General features: G+C 42.8%; 1 protein-coding gene across 2 annotated transcripts in view; it reads left to right on the top strand.

The window, feature by feature from the left end:
• The window catches only part of DOCK1 (dedicator of cytokinesis 1), a 926,077-nt gene that overhangs the window by 185,738 nt on the left and 722,680 nt on the right, over positions 1-17,659 (top strand). For both annotated transcript variants that reach the window (XM_033940914.1, XM_033940915.1), the window contains exons 17-18: positions 764-867; positions 6,098-6,281. In XM_033940914.1, coding sequence (XP_033796805.1) covers positions 764-867; positions 6,098-6,281 — 288 coding nt within the window. The remainder of the gene's footprint in view (positions 1-763; positions 868-6,097; positions 6,282-17,659) is intronic.

Below are 17,659 nucleotides of genomic sequence, written 5' to 3'. Positions count from 1 at the left end.
TTGATAGGCAGTATATCAGATAACCTTTAGTAGTTAGTGCAATGGAGAGCATCAGGTCAACAGGCACCATTTTGGATTTTTGGGAGGAGAGTGCCTGCGTAATACTTTTGCTCTTGAGGATCCTTAAACTTCATTTTCCATAAAGACGGGTCATGTGGGAAGGAGATGTAGGGCCAGAGGGTTACGATGACTCTTTGCTCTTCTAGAGATGGTTTTGTTTTATTGGTGGAAGTTTGAATCTGTAGAAAGAGGACATACTGATGATTTTATTAAGGAAATATTTAAGAATAAATATGCCTTAATACTGAATACATTTCAATGCCAGCACTAATGCAAAGTTAAATATTTCGTGTTATAAAATAATCAATCTCTTAATAAACATTATAGCATGATAATTAAAATCTGCTCTTGGCATTGCTTTTAATTGCTGGCCACATCACTTAGGGCTCCTTTTACAAAGGTGCGCTAGTGGTTTTAGCACGCGCTAGCCGCTACCACCTCCTTTTAAGCAGGCGGTAATAATTTTGCTAGCGTGCGGTAATTTTGTGCGGGCGCTTAAACCTCTAGCGCACCTTAGTAAAAGGTGCTTTTTATCTGAATAGTACGAAAATCCAAGTACGGGCTTGTATTTATCTGGATCGGACTGCTGCTACCTAGATGAATGCTTTTAAATCTATTGTGTTCTATTTGGTTTGGTTTTTTTTTGTAAATTCGCTGTGTTTTAAAACTGAGCAATATATTGTACACTTTCTTTTGTGAACAGCCAAAGATAAGTCTGAAAAAATATTTGCCTTAGCCTTTGTAAAGCTAATGAGATATGATGGAACAACGTTAAGAGATGGAGAACATGATCTCATAGTCTACAAGGTATGTATTGTAGCGATTTGTTATAAATGCCATTTTGTGTGTTTGCAATATTTTCACCGTACTCAAAATTTACTTGAACATTTCTTATCCTTTTATGATTTGCATAATTACAATTTAATTGTTCTGAATGATAAGAGTGGTGGAATGTACCAAAACTATATAAATATAGATGTTTACTTTGGGTAAGAGATGGTTAGCAAATATTTTTGGATTGTGAGATATATCGAAAGTAACATTGGTGATATATGCAATGATAGTGAAGTAATTATATATTCTTGAGCAAAATTGAGATAGGAGATTAAATAAAAACAGCAAAAAATGCTACAGGTAAAAATGGGGCATGAATATATAAAGTAATCTGAGGATTTTAGGATAATTACTGAAAAATCAGATAATTTTTTACATATTGTACTAAAAACACACCAAACTCAGCCAACTAATTTTGAGTAGTTTTATTATTCTGTTAGAAAAGAGCATTCCTGTAAACATGAAACCAGAAATGCAGTGTGATGTTTTGTATGCTCTAGCGTTGCCTTTGTGTTCTCCCTGCTTCCCCGACACTGCAAAAGCCAGGCGAGTGCAGCCACTGCATAAACCCTAGACACACAAGCCTTCCCCGCCCCCGACGTCAATTCTGACGTCGGAGAGGAAGTTCTGGGCCAGCCATTCGCTTCCTAGCTGGCCCGGAACTTCCTCTCCAACATCAGAATTGACGGGGAGGGGGGTGGGAAGAGGGAGGAAGGAAGGCTTGTGGGCTGGGCGCACAGTTGGGAGTAAAGTGCAGGTTAGGAGTGAAGTCATGGGAAGGAATAGAGGTGACTTTGAATGGATGAAGTGAATTGAAAGGGTTAATAGCTGGGACAGAGAATGTTGCTATGAAGAGCCAGAAATGCCTGAAAGTTCTAAAGGGAAGAGTGACAGACTGATGGAGACAGAAACTTGGAATGGAGCTGTGGCAGTGGAGAAGAAATAAGCTGTGAGGGTGACAGGAACTCAGAGAGGGAGCATGCGCTGTAATGGGGGAAGGGAACAGAGAGAAAAATACATAATTTGGGAAATTATCAATGACAGTTCTAGGTGTAAAGTTGGATTGTGGCCTCTCAATGAATTTACAATTTGCAAAAACTGTACAAGCATGTTTTGCTTAAATACACTTATTGCATCGCATAAAACCAATGTTGTTTTTTTACGATTTCCGCACAGTAATTCAGGCAATGGTATTATCTAGACTTGACTTCAATGTCCTGTATCTTGGAATAACTAAGACAAGATGCAGGGCATTGCAAGTTGTGCAGAACGCAACAGCAAGATTGATAACAGGGGTATCTAAATACGATCACATCTCGCCCTATCTTCAACAATTGCACTGGCTGCCTGTTGTTTTTAGATCTTAATATAAAGCAATAATAATTTGCCATCGATTCTTGTATGGAACCATATCTGAATTGTTTAAAAGTGAGATGTCAAACTATTTACCATCTAGGTCTCTGCGTTCTGAGAATTTCAGGGTTATTAAAAACAAATGCTAATCCAAAATATGCTGAGACCAGTAAAATGGTCTTTTGCTGTGTGTGGGGGGATCAAACTGTGGAACTCACTTGTCTGTCAGTTACGAAAATGTTATGACAAGGGTAATTTCTGAAAACTATTAAAAACAGTTATTTGTTAATGCATTTTTCTAGGAACTGATCTTTGCAATTGTTCTTTTGATGGGCACTTTACACGATTTTCTGATGAGTATATGTTAATGCTTGTTTGATTTTATTTGTTTTACTGAATTATATATGTAACGATATGTAAACCATTTAGGTTTAAACGGTATATACATTTTTAAAATAAATAAATAAGAGTAAGAACAGACAGGAGGAACTGTTTGCTGGAGGCATTTGACAATGGTGGATGTGGCTGGGGGGGCAGGGAGAGAGAAAGAAAGAAAGAAAGGGGGGGCAGAGAGAGAGAGAGACAAAGACAAAGAAAGAAGGGGCAGGGAAACAGGAAGAAAAAGTTGGGGGAGGGAATGGAGTGGGTCGGGTGGCAGGGGGCAGGCACGAAGAGAAGAAGAAAAAGTTGGTCTCATGGAGGGACAGAGAGAGATGTTTGGGGAATGGAATGAGGTCTGGAGGAGAGGAAGCATGTGGGAGGCAGAAAGAAGAGAAGAAATATTGGATGCACAGTCAGAAGGAAGTGCAACCAGAGACTCATGAAATCACCAGACAACAAAGGTAAGAAAAATGATTTTATTTTCAATTTAGTGATCAAAATGTGTCAGTTTTGAGAATTTATATCTGCTGTCTATATTTTGCACTATGGCCCCCTTTTACTAAACCATAATAGCGGTTTTTGGTGCAGGGAGCCTATGAGCGTTGGAAACAGCGCGGGGCATTCATCGCAGCCCCTGTGCCATTAAAGCCTTTGTCCTAGCCTTCAAGACCTTCCACAATCTGACACCAAACTACATGACATCAAAACTACAAATTTAAGTCCCAAACAGAGCACTGAGATCTCAATCAGAGAGATGGCTCACACTACCACCTGGTCATTCACTCAAAACTGAAAGAGCCTGCAAATGCTCTTATTCACAGTTTATACCCAGATTTTGGCACATCATCCCCATATCCATTAGATCGCTAGACAATCTATGAAACTTCAGAAAGGCCGTGACAAATCCAGCTCCTTAATGTCCAACGCTACTTACGAGCTCCATAATGACCGACGCTACTCATGGGACCTTAACTGCCAACCACAAATTATGTACTTGCTTAGAACACTAAAACTTTAGTACAATTATGTTATGTTAGTACAGTGAATGCTGTCCTAAATCTATACTAGGCCATGTAATATCTTCTATGAATGCCACAAATTCTTCTAAGCTATGTCTGCCAAAAATGTCTTTCAATAATTTTGCCCTTCTATACTGTGAATGTACCTCTGTAACCCATTTTGGGCTCCTTTGGGAGGACGGGCTAAACAAATAAATAAAAACCGCTGTTGCAGTTTAGTAAAAGGAGAGGGGGCATATTTGTCTAATTTTGCATAGTTGTTACTGAGGTGACATTGCATATTTTAAAGTCATCTGCCTTGACCTCTTTGAAAAAAACCCCGAATATAAATTATAATTAACATTTTTTCTGCGTATGTGTTTTTTAAAATTTTATTGTTGGTAGATCATTTTGACTTGGTCATTTTAAAAGTAGCTCGCAACCGAAAAAGTGTGGGCACCCCTGCTCTAACAAGACATTAGGCCACTGTGCCTTTGGTTACATCACCCCAGATCATGTTTTACACTCAAATTCATAGTCTGTGCAATGGTTGACTATCTGATCCTTGAAGACCTACCTGTCAATCGGGTTTCCAGAACATCCACAGTATAATATCGAACCATATGCAAGTTTTCCTACTTATGTGTGGTGGTTATCTTGAAAATCAGGTTGGCTAAGTGGTCCTTCAGGACGGAGGCATTGTTCCTGATCTTTTGTAAAGTACGGGCCATTCTTATAGGTATGGCTTTGTGTGTTTGAACTTCTTAAAACTGAATCTTCTGTGGGAACTGAAAAGCAGGGTAGTTGGCAAGGTTTATTTTAAAGATGAAGTCTGAGCAAGCAATACACTGCTAACAAGTTAATAAAAACAGAAGCAGGGAGGGGGAGATATGATTGAAGTCTACAAAATCCTGAGTGGAGTAGAACGGGTACAAGTGGATCAATTTTTCACTCTGTCAAAAATTACAAAGACTAGGGGACACTCGATGAAACTGCAGGAAAATACTTTTAAAACCAGTCGGAGGAAATATTTTTTCACTCAGAGAATAGTTAAGCTCTGGAACGTGTTGCCAGAGGTTGTGGTAAAAGTGGTTAGCGTAGCTGGTTTTAAGAAAGGTTTGGACAAATTCCTGGAGGAAAAGTCCTTAGCCTGTTATTAAGACATGGGGGAAGCCTCTGCTTGCCCTGGATCGGTAGCATGGAATTATGCTACTCTTGGGTTTTGGCCAGGTACTAGAGACCTCGATTGGCCACCGTGAGAATGGGCTACTAGGCTTGATGGACCATTGGTCTGACCCAGTAAGGCTATTTTTATGTTCCAAACAACAAAAAAAACAACCTATCCCTTTCTGCATCATCCTCCCTCTTCCCCACATTTGACATTATTATAGATAACAACTTTGATGATTACTTTGTTTTACCTTATGACTTAAATGCTTATAACTAATTCAAAATACTGCCATAAAACTTATAACCGGTCATAAAAAATATGATCATGTTACCCAGTTACTTAAATCAGCTTATTGGCTACCTATCATATCGTATTACTTATAAAATCCTTTTATTAGTTTTTAAACTTCAGTCCTCAGATGTCCCTCTTTTTCTTAGCTAATTTTTGACACCCTACACCCCTTCTCGAATACTTAGATCTCTTAATCAGAATCATTTGATCCTACTAGAGAATGACACGGGGGACAGATTTTTCCCCGTTCCCCACGGGACCTAGTTATCCCATCCCGGCAAATTCTTTTCCTGTCCCTTCCCCATTCCTGCAAGCTCTGTCCTCATCTGCACAAGCCTCAAACACTTTAAAATCATAAATGTCCAAGGCTTGTGCGGTTAAGGCAGAGCTTACAGGAATGGGGCAGGGACAGCGACATAACTTGTGGGGACGGGAGGGGGAAATTGAGTTTCTGCAGGGACTTGAAAAAAATCTGTCCCTGTGTCATTCTCTAATTCCTACATTTAGAAAGATCTTTTTAGATTCCTTTCGTAGTTCCATTTTTTTCTGTTCAGGGACCACCACTATGGAATTTGCTTCCCAATAATCTTAGATTACAAGCTGCACTTATATCTTCAAAAAAGATCTTAAAAACATTTTTAGCCATTGATGCTTATTCATAAGCATTTTATAATTTTATTAGTACTCCAGAACACACCAGTTGGAATATATAGACCTAGCCTCCTGTGTTATCCGTCTTCCCTTGTTCTTGTCTATCTCAAATTGACATTCTTCCCCGTTTTCTCTTATGTTTTATGGCATGTTTTTATTAGATTTCTTTTTTTCTTTTATATTAATTTGTATTATAAGCCGCTTAGATATGATTTGATTTGTGGGCTATCAAATAATAAACGTGAAACTTGATTAACTATGTATTGTATTCTGTTGACATATCTACAGTATGCTTATCTTTTTTAATGATGTGATATATATATATTTTTTTTCTTTCCTGAAATGCATTCTACAATAGGCAGAAGCAAAGAAACTTGAAGATGCGTCAACGTATTTGAGTCTACCATCCACAAAAATAGAACTGGAAGAGAAAGGTCATTCTGCAACTGGAAAGAGCATGCAGAACCTTGGTAGCTGCACCATCAGTAAAGATTCTTTCCAGATTTCTACTCTTGTTTGTTCAACTAAACTCACGCAGAATGGTAGGCTATCACTGAAAGTCATTTTCTATTCTGTGTTGATGTTACATTACATTACATTAAATTACGTTAGGGATGATTTGGCTAAACCAGCAACTCTTTTATTATCTGTGGCTTTGTTGCCAGATAAGGATTGGATTTTAAAAATGTTCTTTAAGAACAAGAATAAAGAATTCCTGGGTTTGAAAATTCAAATGTTCCCTGATGTTAGTAGAGAAAATCAGAACCGTAGGCGTCAATTTCTTCTGATGAAAGCAGGAGTTACACAGCTGGGTGGTATTTTCTTTTTATGTTTCCCATGTAAATGTATAATAAGGTATTGAGATAATAAATATGTGTTCTTTGAACCAGCTCAACTTACAGCTTTTTTGACGCTGAAACGTTTGGAAAAAGAAGGAACAACAACAACAGCAATATAATAGTGACAACAATTGGACTTGATAAATAGAATAAACTCCTCAATCCAGTCATTCGATACCTTTTTTCTTGTATAGAATTTATTAATTGATTTCTTTAAAGTTCACTCATTTATATCTTGGATCACATTATTGAGGACTTGAGATTGTATGATTAGAACTTTTTCAATAGCTTGTAAATGTATTTCTTTTTATTTTGTGTTTGATCTGACAATCTTTCTGTACAAAATGTTTGATTTTGTTAAAAATCTTAAAATGATAAATAAAGAAAAAAAAAAATTACGTTAGGGATTTCTATTCCGCCATTACCTTGCGGTTCAAGACAGATTACAAAAGAGTTATAGAAGGTGGATTACAAAAAGATATCTGGTTATTCTCTGGGAAGATAAAGTAGAGCAGATTGTTTCAGGGGGTCGGAGAGTTAGTGGGTGAAAGAAGGAAACTCGTGGTGGTGTCTTTTTCAGGGATTTCTTGAAAAGTATAGTCTTTATTTCTTTTCTGGAATGTTTTGTAGTCTGGGGTCGCTATCAGTAGATTGGAGATTTGGTTGCCTAGTTTTGTTGCTTGAGTGGCTAGGAGGCCATCATATAGTTTTTTTCCGTTTAACTTCTTTGATTGGAGGGTGTGTGAATGGGGTGTGAGTTTTCCTATGCCTGGCTGAGGTGGTTTAGATGAGGCGGTTGTTCAGGTCGGTTGGGCTGTCTCCCTTTAAAGTAGACAATAGAATTTAAATAGTATTCTTGCTGGAATTGGAAGCCAGTGTGAGTTGAGGTAGGTCTCTATAATGTGGTCGTGCTTCCTCAATGAGTAGATGAGTCTCAGTGGTGTGTTTTGAAGTGTTTGTAACTGTTTTGTTATTGTTGCAGAGCAAGGGAGATAAACTGGAATAAGTGATGGATAAATTCAGTAATAATAAAAACAAAGACAGTCTGTAAGATGTTGCTGAGGTATAAAAAGAGTATTTCAGCTCCTTAAAGATGTGCAAACTTTACTAAATATTATTGTGAACTAATTTAAGCCACCTTTTCTGAAGCCATGTTGGAGCTAATACCGCTGTGGCCAGCGATAAGCCTAATGTGGCTTCGTAAAAAGGGGGGGAGAGGGGTTAATGAATCACCACACCGTCTGCCAATCTTACATTTTCCTTTAATATGGCAAAGTTGCCATTGAATCTTGTGACAGCTCACTGGGAAGTAAAATTCACGGCAGACTTTTCAGTGTGGCAAAATGCATTTTACTGTGAACCATGGAGAGCCGGTGAATTTCCTGCTGTGGAACTGCATTTGATTCATTGAATTGATGTAAGAGACAAACAAGGCTGGAAATTACCTGGTGTGTTTCCAGATCAGATTTATTAGGACGTTTTGAGATGTTTTGTTCCTTTTGCCCATTGTGGTGTCTGGAAATCTTGACATATTTTCTAACTTTATAAAAGCAATGCTAAATGCTTTACAGCAGATGCTAGTTTAGTTAAGAAAAATACGTGTACATGGGATTATTTACTATCTTAGGTATCAATTTTTCAAACCTTAGACTCAAAAAAAATATTGAAAGTTGAAGTACAAAACGATAAGATTGAGTATCCAACTAGAACAGTGTTCTTAAACTGCTGGTCCGTGGACCCGGTGCCGGTCTGCAGAAGTTTCCTGCCGGTCCTCAGGGCCAGCACGTGCATCGGGCCCAAGATAGTGTTCTTCAGCCGCCAGTCCACGGCGCGATCTAGGTGGCATTGTCTTCAGGCCGGCTCCCTCTTCCTGAGTGCTACAGTGCACAAAGCAATGTCAGAGGGATGGCATGGGACATACGAGGCTGGGACTGCAGCACTCAGGAAGAGGAGGCCGGCACAGCATGGAGGGAGGGAGACAACAACGATAGGGGGAATGATTTTATTTTTTAATTTAGTGATTGATTTACATCTGCTGTCTGTTCTGGAAGAAATGCATTGGTTTCTTTTTCTCTGGGGTTGTACTGCATGCAGATTCTTGCATCTTCTAAGTTTCCAAGTTTATTATAATATTTGATTAATCGCCTATTCGAAATTCTAAGCAATGTACAGCTAAAAATTACAAAGTTAGGGGAAACATACATGACTAACAAAATTATTACTAAACAAATTAAAATATCATAAAAATACCTAACATAATATAACATGACTAATCATAATGGTTAACTACAAAATTAAACTACACAAAGCACACTATGCTTTTCAATATTCATTCCTACCAGAAAACAGATAACCCCAAGCAAATGCAGGACCAAAAACTAAAAATACTAATATTTACAAACAAACCCTTTTCCTAATGTGTTATTATCCATAATTGTTTCTTTTATATTTAATTGTATTTCTTCCTGTAATTTCCCCATTACTTGATCCTATATGTAAAATTACTTGATCCTATATGTAAAATTACTTGATCCTATATGTAAAGTTATGTGTTGTTAATATGATTATATTGTGTGTGTGTATATATGAAAAATGAATGGGAAAAATGGTGTTACAATTAGTACTATTATGGGGGCGGGGTCTGGGGTGGAAATGGGTGGGGTCTGGCCCACAACTTAGCCCAGTGTTCTTCAAGTGCCGGTCCATAAAATAATTATTTTATTTCCGCCGGTCCATAGGTGTGAAAAGGTTGAAGAACACTGAACTAGAACATTTAAGGGCATATGAGCTAAAAAGAACCAGTAGATAGATAATCCTATGGCCAGCTTTCTACTGCTGTAGAAACTGATTCTAATGCTGGATTCTCTAATGATATTGCGAGCTTTTTGGAGGAAAAGAGGGTCATGTTAAAATGGCTGTGGCTGGGCTCATTTTAACACTGAAACTCATTTGTGGTGCTAATAAAAACGACAGATGAATATGTACTAATCCAACAAATAGGATATAGAGTAGAGAATGACACGGTGACGGTTTACCCGCGGCCACCGCATTTAAGCCGCGGGTCACCGCCGAAAACGGGGAAGAAAACTAGCAGTCGCTGCGGTGACGGGGACAAGGCCATTCACCGACCGCGGAAACGGTGAACAGGTTTGTCCCCGCGGGCCAATGTACCCCCTTCTAGGAACCGCTATTTACCGCCCGACGCCCGATTCACCCCCCCAGCAGGACCGCTCGCACCCCCACCCCGAACGACCCGCTCGCACGCGCTCCCACCCGCACCTGCGATCGGAGCAAGAGGGAGCCCAAGCCCTCTTGCCCGGCCGACTCCCCGACGTCCGATACATCCCCCCCCCGGCAGGACCACTCGCACCCCCACCCCGAAGGACCGCCGACTTCCCGACAATATCGGGCCAGAAGGGAGCCCAAACCCTCCTGGCCACGGCGACCCCCTAACCCCACCCCGCACTACATTACGGGCAGGAGGGATCCCAGGCCCTCCTGCCCTCGACGCAAACCCCCCTCCCCCCCAACGACCCGCCCCCCCCGAGAACCTCCGACCGCCCCCCCAGCCGACCCGCGATCCCCCTGGCGACCCCCACGATCCCCCCACCCCCCTTCCCCGTACCTTTGGTAGTTGGCCGGACAGACGGGAGCCAAACCCGCCTGTCCGGCAGGCAGCCAACGAAGGAATGAGGCCGGATTGGCCCATCCATCCTAAAGCTCCGCCTACTGGTGGGGCCTAAGGCGCGTGGGCCAATCAGAATAGGCCCTGGAGCCTTAGGTCCCACCTGGGGGCGCGGCCTGAGGCACATGGGCCCAACCCGACCATGTGCCTCAGGCCGCGCCCCCAGGTGGGACCTAAGGCTCCAGGGCCTATTCTGATTGGCCCACGCGCCTTAGGCCCCACCAGTAGGCGGAGCTTTAGGATGGATGGGCCAATCCGGCCTCATTCCTTCGTTGGCTGCCTGCCGGACAGGCGGTTTTGGCTCCCGTCTGTCCGGCCAACTACCAAAGGTACGGGGAAGGGGGGTGGGGGGGTCGTGGGGGTCGCCAGGGGGGTCGCGGGTCGGCTGGGGGGGGCGGTCGTTGGGGGGAGGGGGGTTTGCGTCGAGGGCAGGAGGGCCTGGGATCCCTCCTGCCCGTAATGTAGTGCGGGGTGGGGTTAGGGGGTCGCCGTGGCCAGGAGGATTTGGGCTCCCTCCTGGCCCGATATTGTTGGGGAGTCGGCGGTCCTTCGGGGGGAGGGATGTATCGGACGTCGGGGGGGGGGGCATCAGGCTTTCAGGATGGGGACAGACCTTACAGGGGGGACAGTGCAGGGAAGTCAGGGAATTTATATTAATTAATTTTTTCTCTGCGTGTTTTGTTTTTGTATAGTTATTAACTAATATTTAACTAAGTTTTAAAGTTTTAAAGAATGTTTCCTTTATACGTAAATAAAGAAAAGTGAATGGGATTGCAGTGGCGGTGACGGGGCGGTGAATGGGGTGGCAGTGGCGGTGACGGGGCGGTGAAGAGGATGGTGAGACGGGGACGGGGCGGTGACGGGGATGGTGAGACGGGGACGGGGCGGGGACGGGGATGGTGAGACGGGGACGGGGCGGTGACGGGGACCAATTTTTTCACCGTGTCATTCTCTAATATAGAGATCTCAATGATATAATATAACCACAGACTCGGGGATCTCTCTGATGATCAGACTCACCAATTTAATGAGAGGTAAAAGATATCAGCAACCTACACAGGTACCATACCTTTTTTTTAAAAAAATTTTTGTATAATTGTTTATAAATCATAAATAGAGCCTTTATTTTCGATCTGGTTTTCATGCAGCCTTGCCAAAGATTCATGTGCCTAATTTTTTAAAATCATTTGGGAAGGTAATTGGATTATCAGATATGGACATAGAAGAGAGCCTAAACTGTGTAGAAGATGAACAGGAAAATAACCCCCTCTTCTGTTAAACGGCGCTAGCAGTTTTTAGCGCAAAGAGCCGCGCTTAATGGCCTGTGCTGCTCCCGACGCTCATAGGAACTCTATGAGCATCGGGAGCAGCACGGGCCATTCGGCGCAGCTTCCCACGCTAGAAACTGCTAGTGCAGTTTAATAGAAGAGGCCCTAAGTTTCTATTAAATCCTGGAAATGCTCCTTGATGCCAGCAATGATGGATGAATCTGTTGAAGTAACAGTAAGGTACTTGAGCAGCTGGGCACATGATGGAAGGACTTGCAGAAAGTAGGAGGCTGATCAGCAACATCGAAGGCCGACAAGACACAAATGATGTCATTTAATAGTAGTTCATTTAAATCAGGGGTGTCCAACCTGTGGCCCGAGGGCCACATGCGTCCCAGTGAAGTATTTTGTGCGGCCCTGGTCGAGGGCGATGCAGTGTTTTCCTCTGCTGCCCCTGAGTGTTTACCGTCTTGCTGGCTCCCTCCTCTGTCTTGCTGTAGCGTTTGCGCATTTGTGCGGCCCCAGAAACATTTTTTTCAGCCAATGCGGCCCAGGGAAGCCAAAAGGTTGGACACCCCTGATTTAAATCCAAAAGCAGCTTAATACCAGTCAGCTTTTAGAGAATGACACAGGGCAAGGTTTGTCCCTGGTGGCTCTGTCCCCATCCCGTGGGCTGTGTCCCTAACCCCCCTCCCCATGGTTAACCGTAGGCCATTGTAACCCAGTGTCATTCTCTAGTGTGCGTAACTTGGTCCTCTGGTTTTCTTTGTCCTGTCTCGTGTGGCAGACAGATTTTCTAAAAGAAACGCCAGTGTAATTACAATCTCCGCAGTAGATTTAATTATTACTATCATATCGTTAATTTTTATTTTCTTCATATTGTTGAAGTTTTTGAGATGCCACAGTGATTTTAACTTAATTGTTTAAACGTAGGAATTTACAGTTTGCAGTTTATTTAAAATGCATTCCAGTACAATAGGAATGGTATGCTGAACCTTAGGGTACTCTGTCCATTCTTGTGAGCATACTGTAGAAAGATGTCAAAACAACTTTTTTTTTTTTTGTAAATTTTTATTATTTTCCAATATGAACAGTGCAATACAAATGTATACATTTGAAAGATATCAACCATAAAAACACACCTTTGAACAACAAATTTTAAAAGATCATCATTATCCCCCCAACCCTTTACAAACCTGAAATATAGACATATTCCAATACATTGCTATGAAATACCCCCTCCTTCCCCTGATGTGTATGGAACCAAACCTAACTTAACTTGAAAAGAGATATAACTTAAATAGATGCAACAAAAGCTGCTAACGGGCCCCACACTACCTTATTCTTCCCTAATAATTCTGCATTCATCTTTTCACACTTATACATAGAGCATAAATTTGCCCACCAGAAAGGGAAGCTGAGACTGTCAGAACTCTTCCAAACACAACTTTTGAAACCTCCTCGTTCTCCCAGGAGTCTGCTGCCCCTTCACTTTCTCCCTCTCTGAGTAAGCATGGAAGGTGTCTTCTGATTTGCTCGGTTTATTTCTTTTCTATTTTGCGATAGTTTTGTGGTTTTTCACTCTAGTTGCGGTCTTTTTCATGAAATCAGAGATTCCTTTTAATAAGGGTATAATCTGCCTGCGTGGAAAGGATCAGATTTTTAAAATGCCGCTGGCAGGTGTATCCTTCGGGGACCTGTTTCAGCCAGCCAGCCTGCTAAAGATTAGTGGAGCTCAGGATCCGTTCCCCTGGTTTTTGCTTGCCCCTGTTTAGGCTAATAATGTTCCTTTGGGGTGCTCATGGTGTTGGCTGTGTTTTGTCTCCTACCCCTCCCTCTCCTTTTTTCATGAGAGATCTGGGGGCTTGAGGGTTGGTCCATGGAGGTCCAGCTGGCAGCCTGAAGATTCCAGCGAAGTGGCTGTGTGACTGGAGGCAGAGGGCCTTATCAACAGCTACACCAGAGAGGAGCTGAAGCAGGCAGCAGCAGCACCGTTTCCCCAATACATGATCAGTGAATAATGCTGTGACAGCCTGTTTTTTTGAGATTTTTGGTCAGCCCTGAGGTGATTTTAAGCTATTTTTAGCACTAAAATTCACCAGTGTTGGCCATCTTGGATTTTCCAGACTTTTTTTTCCCTAAGTTCTCACACTTCTTCAAAACACCTTGTTTTGCTTCCAAAATGCCAGGGAAGGAGTTTTCTGACTCTAAAACCTCTATATCATGCCTTGTTAGCGAAGGATGGGCAGCGGAAGAGCACCCTTGTGCCACGTGCCGTGTTGAGCGAAACAGGGAGGCAGGAACTTCAAATTTACCTCTTGCGTGGCCTCCGGGGCATGGCATATGACTTTTGAGCCTGTTAGGAGAGAAAAAATGTCCCCAGGAACCCCGGAACAGCAGCATGGCATGCTGAAATGGAACAGAGGCTCCACAGCCAAAGAAGAGGCGTCTCTTTTAAAGGGGAAGGAGAGTTGCCTGCTAAGGTTTTAAACACAGAGTTCATTAATCTGCTCTTGTAGGCATATGCGCACAGCCAAAATAGACAATTTAGGTCCACTGAAGAGCAACCCTCGGTGCATGCGCTTCTAAGAATCTTCAGGGCGCTTCTGTGAGAGCAGAGCTCCTCCCTGACTCTGTCAGAGAGGGATTTAGGGGATAAAAGTTCAGTTTTGAACCCCTTACTATCTCAAAGTGAGGCTTCCCTGATGGGAGATTTTGCCACCTATGTTGAGGGTTAGGATGGAGTCCCAGCTGTGGACCTGGCAGAGGATCCCTCCAAACGGTGGCTGTTCAAGTATTTGGCCCTGCCAGACATTATTACTGTGTCTCTTCATGAGCTCAAGATTGATCCGTCTCAGCTCCAGTCATCTTTTGAGTGGTGTCCGATCTCAGCCCACATTTCTTCCGTGGCACCTAGCCATGAAACTCCTGGTTACAGAACCCTGGGAGGTTCTGGAAGGCTCCCTCAAAGGGACAAAAGCCATGACTAGGCTGTATCCTATGGATCAAGAGTTAGAGCAAATGTTTTGCTATACTAAAGGTAGTCTCCCTGATGCCCTGGTGACTAAACGCCTGTCCTTACCCAGTGAGGGCGGAGTCATGTTGAAGGATACACAGGATCATAGAGTGGATAAGGTCTTCAGGAGGCAGTTTGAGGCCCTGGCCCTAGGAGTGAAGATGGTGCCAACTGCTTCTTTCGTAGCATGTGCCTGCCATTCATGGCTGCGAGCCCTGTACATGACTGCGGCTGAGTAATTACTTTAGCTTGTGCTGGCAGGGGTGGACTATGCAGCTGATGCACTTTTTAGATGTAATTAGAATCATTGTGAGAGTCTCTGCTTAATTCCATCTCTGACAATGAATGATGTGGATCAGACAATGGGCAGGTGATTTAATCTCCAAGGTTACACTTAGCAAGCTCCCCTTCAAGAGACAGATGCTTTTTGGCAAAGGCCTGGATGATCTTATGGCTAGTTTGCAAGTCTTACCGGGCAGCAGACCTCGAGTAGCTAGAAGCCAAAACTGGAGCTCCTTTTGGGGGTCCCAATGTTTTCACCATTAAGTCTCAGGAGGCTCGTCTTGGAGAACCTATCAAGATTCCAGACAGAGATATTCTGGAAGCCGGAAAATCCAAAATACAGGTTTCCGGACCACAACGGCAGCCAAGAAGTCACAATTATGCCAGGCCTCCAGCCACCCTTGAGAAAATTGGAGGTCGGCTCTTAGACTTTCTGGAGGCCTGGGAAAGCATGATGACAGATCTTTTGGTCTTAGATATTGTCAGAGAAGATCACAAGATATTGCTTGCATACCCTCTGTTCGGGCCTTCTGTGTATGCATAGCCTGTGATGTCATCGCCCGCCCCTGCCCTGGCCCCAGCCCCAGCATCAACTTCTCTTAGAAGCTATACATAAATATAGGGCTAAATGATATCATATTTAAACAGTTTTCATTTACTAATGATGTCATGTTGATGCACGTATACTTTAACAAATTTCTACAAAATAAAAACACGAACCGCTTTTAAGAAGCGATCACCATTCCTGGTGTTTTATCCTTCCCCCCGCTTCCTTTTAATTAATTTGTTTTTAATGGTGTAATTATTAACTTCCCCTCAAGCTCATATTCGTATTTGTAATTTGTCTATTTAATGTTCACATTTCCCTCCCCCTCCACCCAAAAAATTTATTTTAACCTTTCATTTTTAGCATTGTAAACCGGCCAGGTGCACGTCGATGGTCGGTATATTAAAATTAATGAAACTTGAAACTGGAACACCATATAGATTTCCAAAAATCTATAAGAAAGACCCAGTCTTATTATGGAAATAAAATTCATGTTCTGTGCATTTAACAGTGGTTTCTGAGTACAGCCTAGTATTGAATATTCAACTATAAAAAAAAAAAAAACCAAAACCTGCGGTAGCTGACTCTTGAAAGAGAGAGAGAAAAAAAGAAAAAGCTATCTGCTTGTAGGCTGGATATTGACCTGCTTGATTTGTTTGTTCATTACTCATCTTAAATCTCTTTTATCTGTTATTTATTTAGATTTATTAATAACCTTTATGAAGATTCACCCAGGTTGTAGCTTTTTCCTTAGATGCTGTTGCACTTCCTTTTTGATGGTTGTTTCTAGTTTGAATAAATTTATGGAAAATATAACGTAATGCACAATAGGTTATATAGGCTGTCAGTTCAAGCAGTGTGCTCGCCAGCTCTCCTGTATACCTAACTAATGAACTATTTACTTTGGATGTAGGAACTCGATCACATTTTCAGCTGTCAGTAGTTCATATCTGTGCTTATCACAGATGATATTTCACCACTTTGTCTCATTGATCAATGGTATATTTTTCCAATTGCAAAAAGTAAGATGCACTTTTATAGCAAGTAGCAAGCAACATATCAAATGCTTTATAGTCCTTGGTCTTAAGTACCGTATTTTCACGCATATAACGTGTGAGTTATACACGATTTTTACAAACCGTGCATAACCTTACGCGTTATATGCGTGAGCGAGTTTTACAACTTTTTTTTTCAATCCGATCCGGCATCCTCCCCCCCCCCCCCGCTCGCGTCACCCCCACTCCCCCGCGATCCTACATCCCCCCCAGCACCGCAAAACATCTCTTACCCGATTGGGCACCAGCACCAATGCACAGGATGTGCCAGTGCCAGTGCCCGAAGATCCTCCCTCGTTGGATTGGGCTGGGCTGGGCGGTGCGGTGCGAGAGAGATCCTCCTTCTTCTTGCGCCGGGCTGGACTAGGCTTTGAGCATTTGCGCATGCTCAAAACCTTCTGGTCTCGCTCTCTCCGAGATCCTGTGTATCCGAGCTCAAAGCCTAGTCCAGCCCGGCGCAGGAAGAAGGAGGATCTCTCTCGCACCGCACCGCCCAGCCCAGCCCAGCCCAATCCAACGAGGGAAGATCTTCGGGCACTGGCACTGGCACATCCTGTACATTGGTGCTGGTGCCGGTGCTGGTGCCCAATCGAGTAAGAGATGTTTTGCGGTGCTGGGGGGGATGTAGGATCGCGGGGGAGGGGGGTGACGCGAGCGGGGGGGAGAATGCCGGTTCGCAGGGGGAATGCCGGATTCGAATGAAAAAAAAAATGCTCTCTCGGGTAAGCGAGCGGGGGGGAGGATGCTGGTTCGGAATAGGCGGGAGGAGATTTTAGCATGCGCGGTATACGCGTGTGCATGCTATATTAAATTTTTTTTACATAAATTTGTGTTCCCCGTGCGCTATACCCGCGTGCGCGTTTTACACGGGTGCGCGGTATATGGGTGAAAATACGGTACATATTTTAGCACAGGAAGGACTGTGGTGCACTGGTTGAGCTGCTGCCTCTACACCCAGAGGTTGCGAGATCAAATCCCGGCGCTGCTCCCTGTAACCCCGGGCAAGTCGCTTAATTCTGCAGTGCCCACCGCTTTGAAATGCCAAAGCGACAAAAAGGTGTGGTATACAAGTCCCCTTTCCTTTTCCCCTTAATACAATGAGCTCATAAAGCCAGATTGCTGTTTAATACCAGAAAGGCTTACTACAAATACAGAAAGATAACAAATGATCTATTGCGCCTTTATTTTATTTTTATTTAAACATTTATATATCACTTATAGTCTAAGT

The sequence above is a fragment of the Geotrypetes seraphini genome, chromosome 4 (assembly GCF_902459505.1).
Source record: "Geotrypetes seraphini chromosome 4, aGeoSer1.1, whole genome shotgun sequence".
In the NCBI taxonomy this organism is placed as follows: Eukaryota; Metazoa; Chordata; class Amphibia; order Gymnophiona; family Dermophiidae; genus Geotrypetes; species Geotrypetes seraphini.
This window is presented reverse-complemented; position numbering and strand designations above follow the sequence as displayed.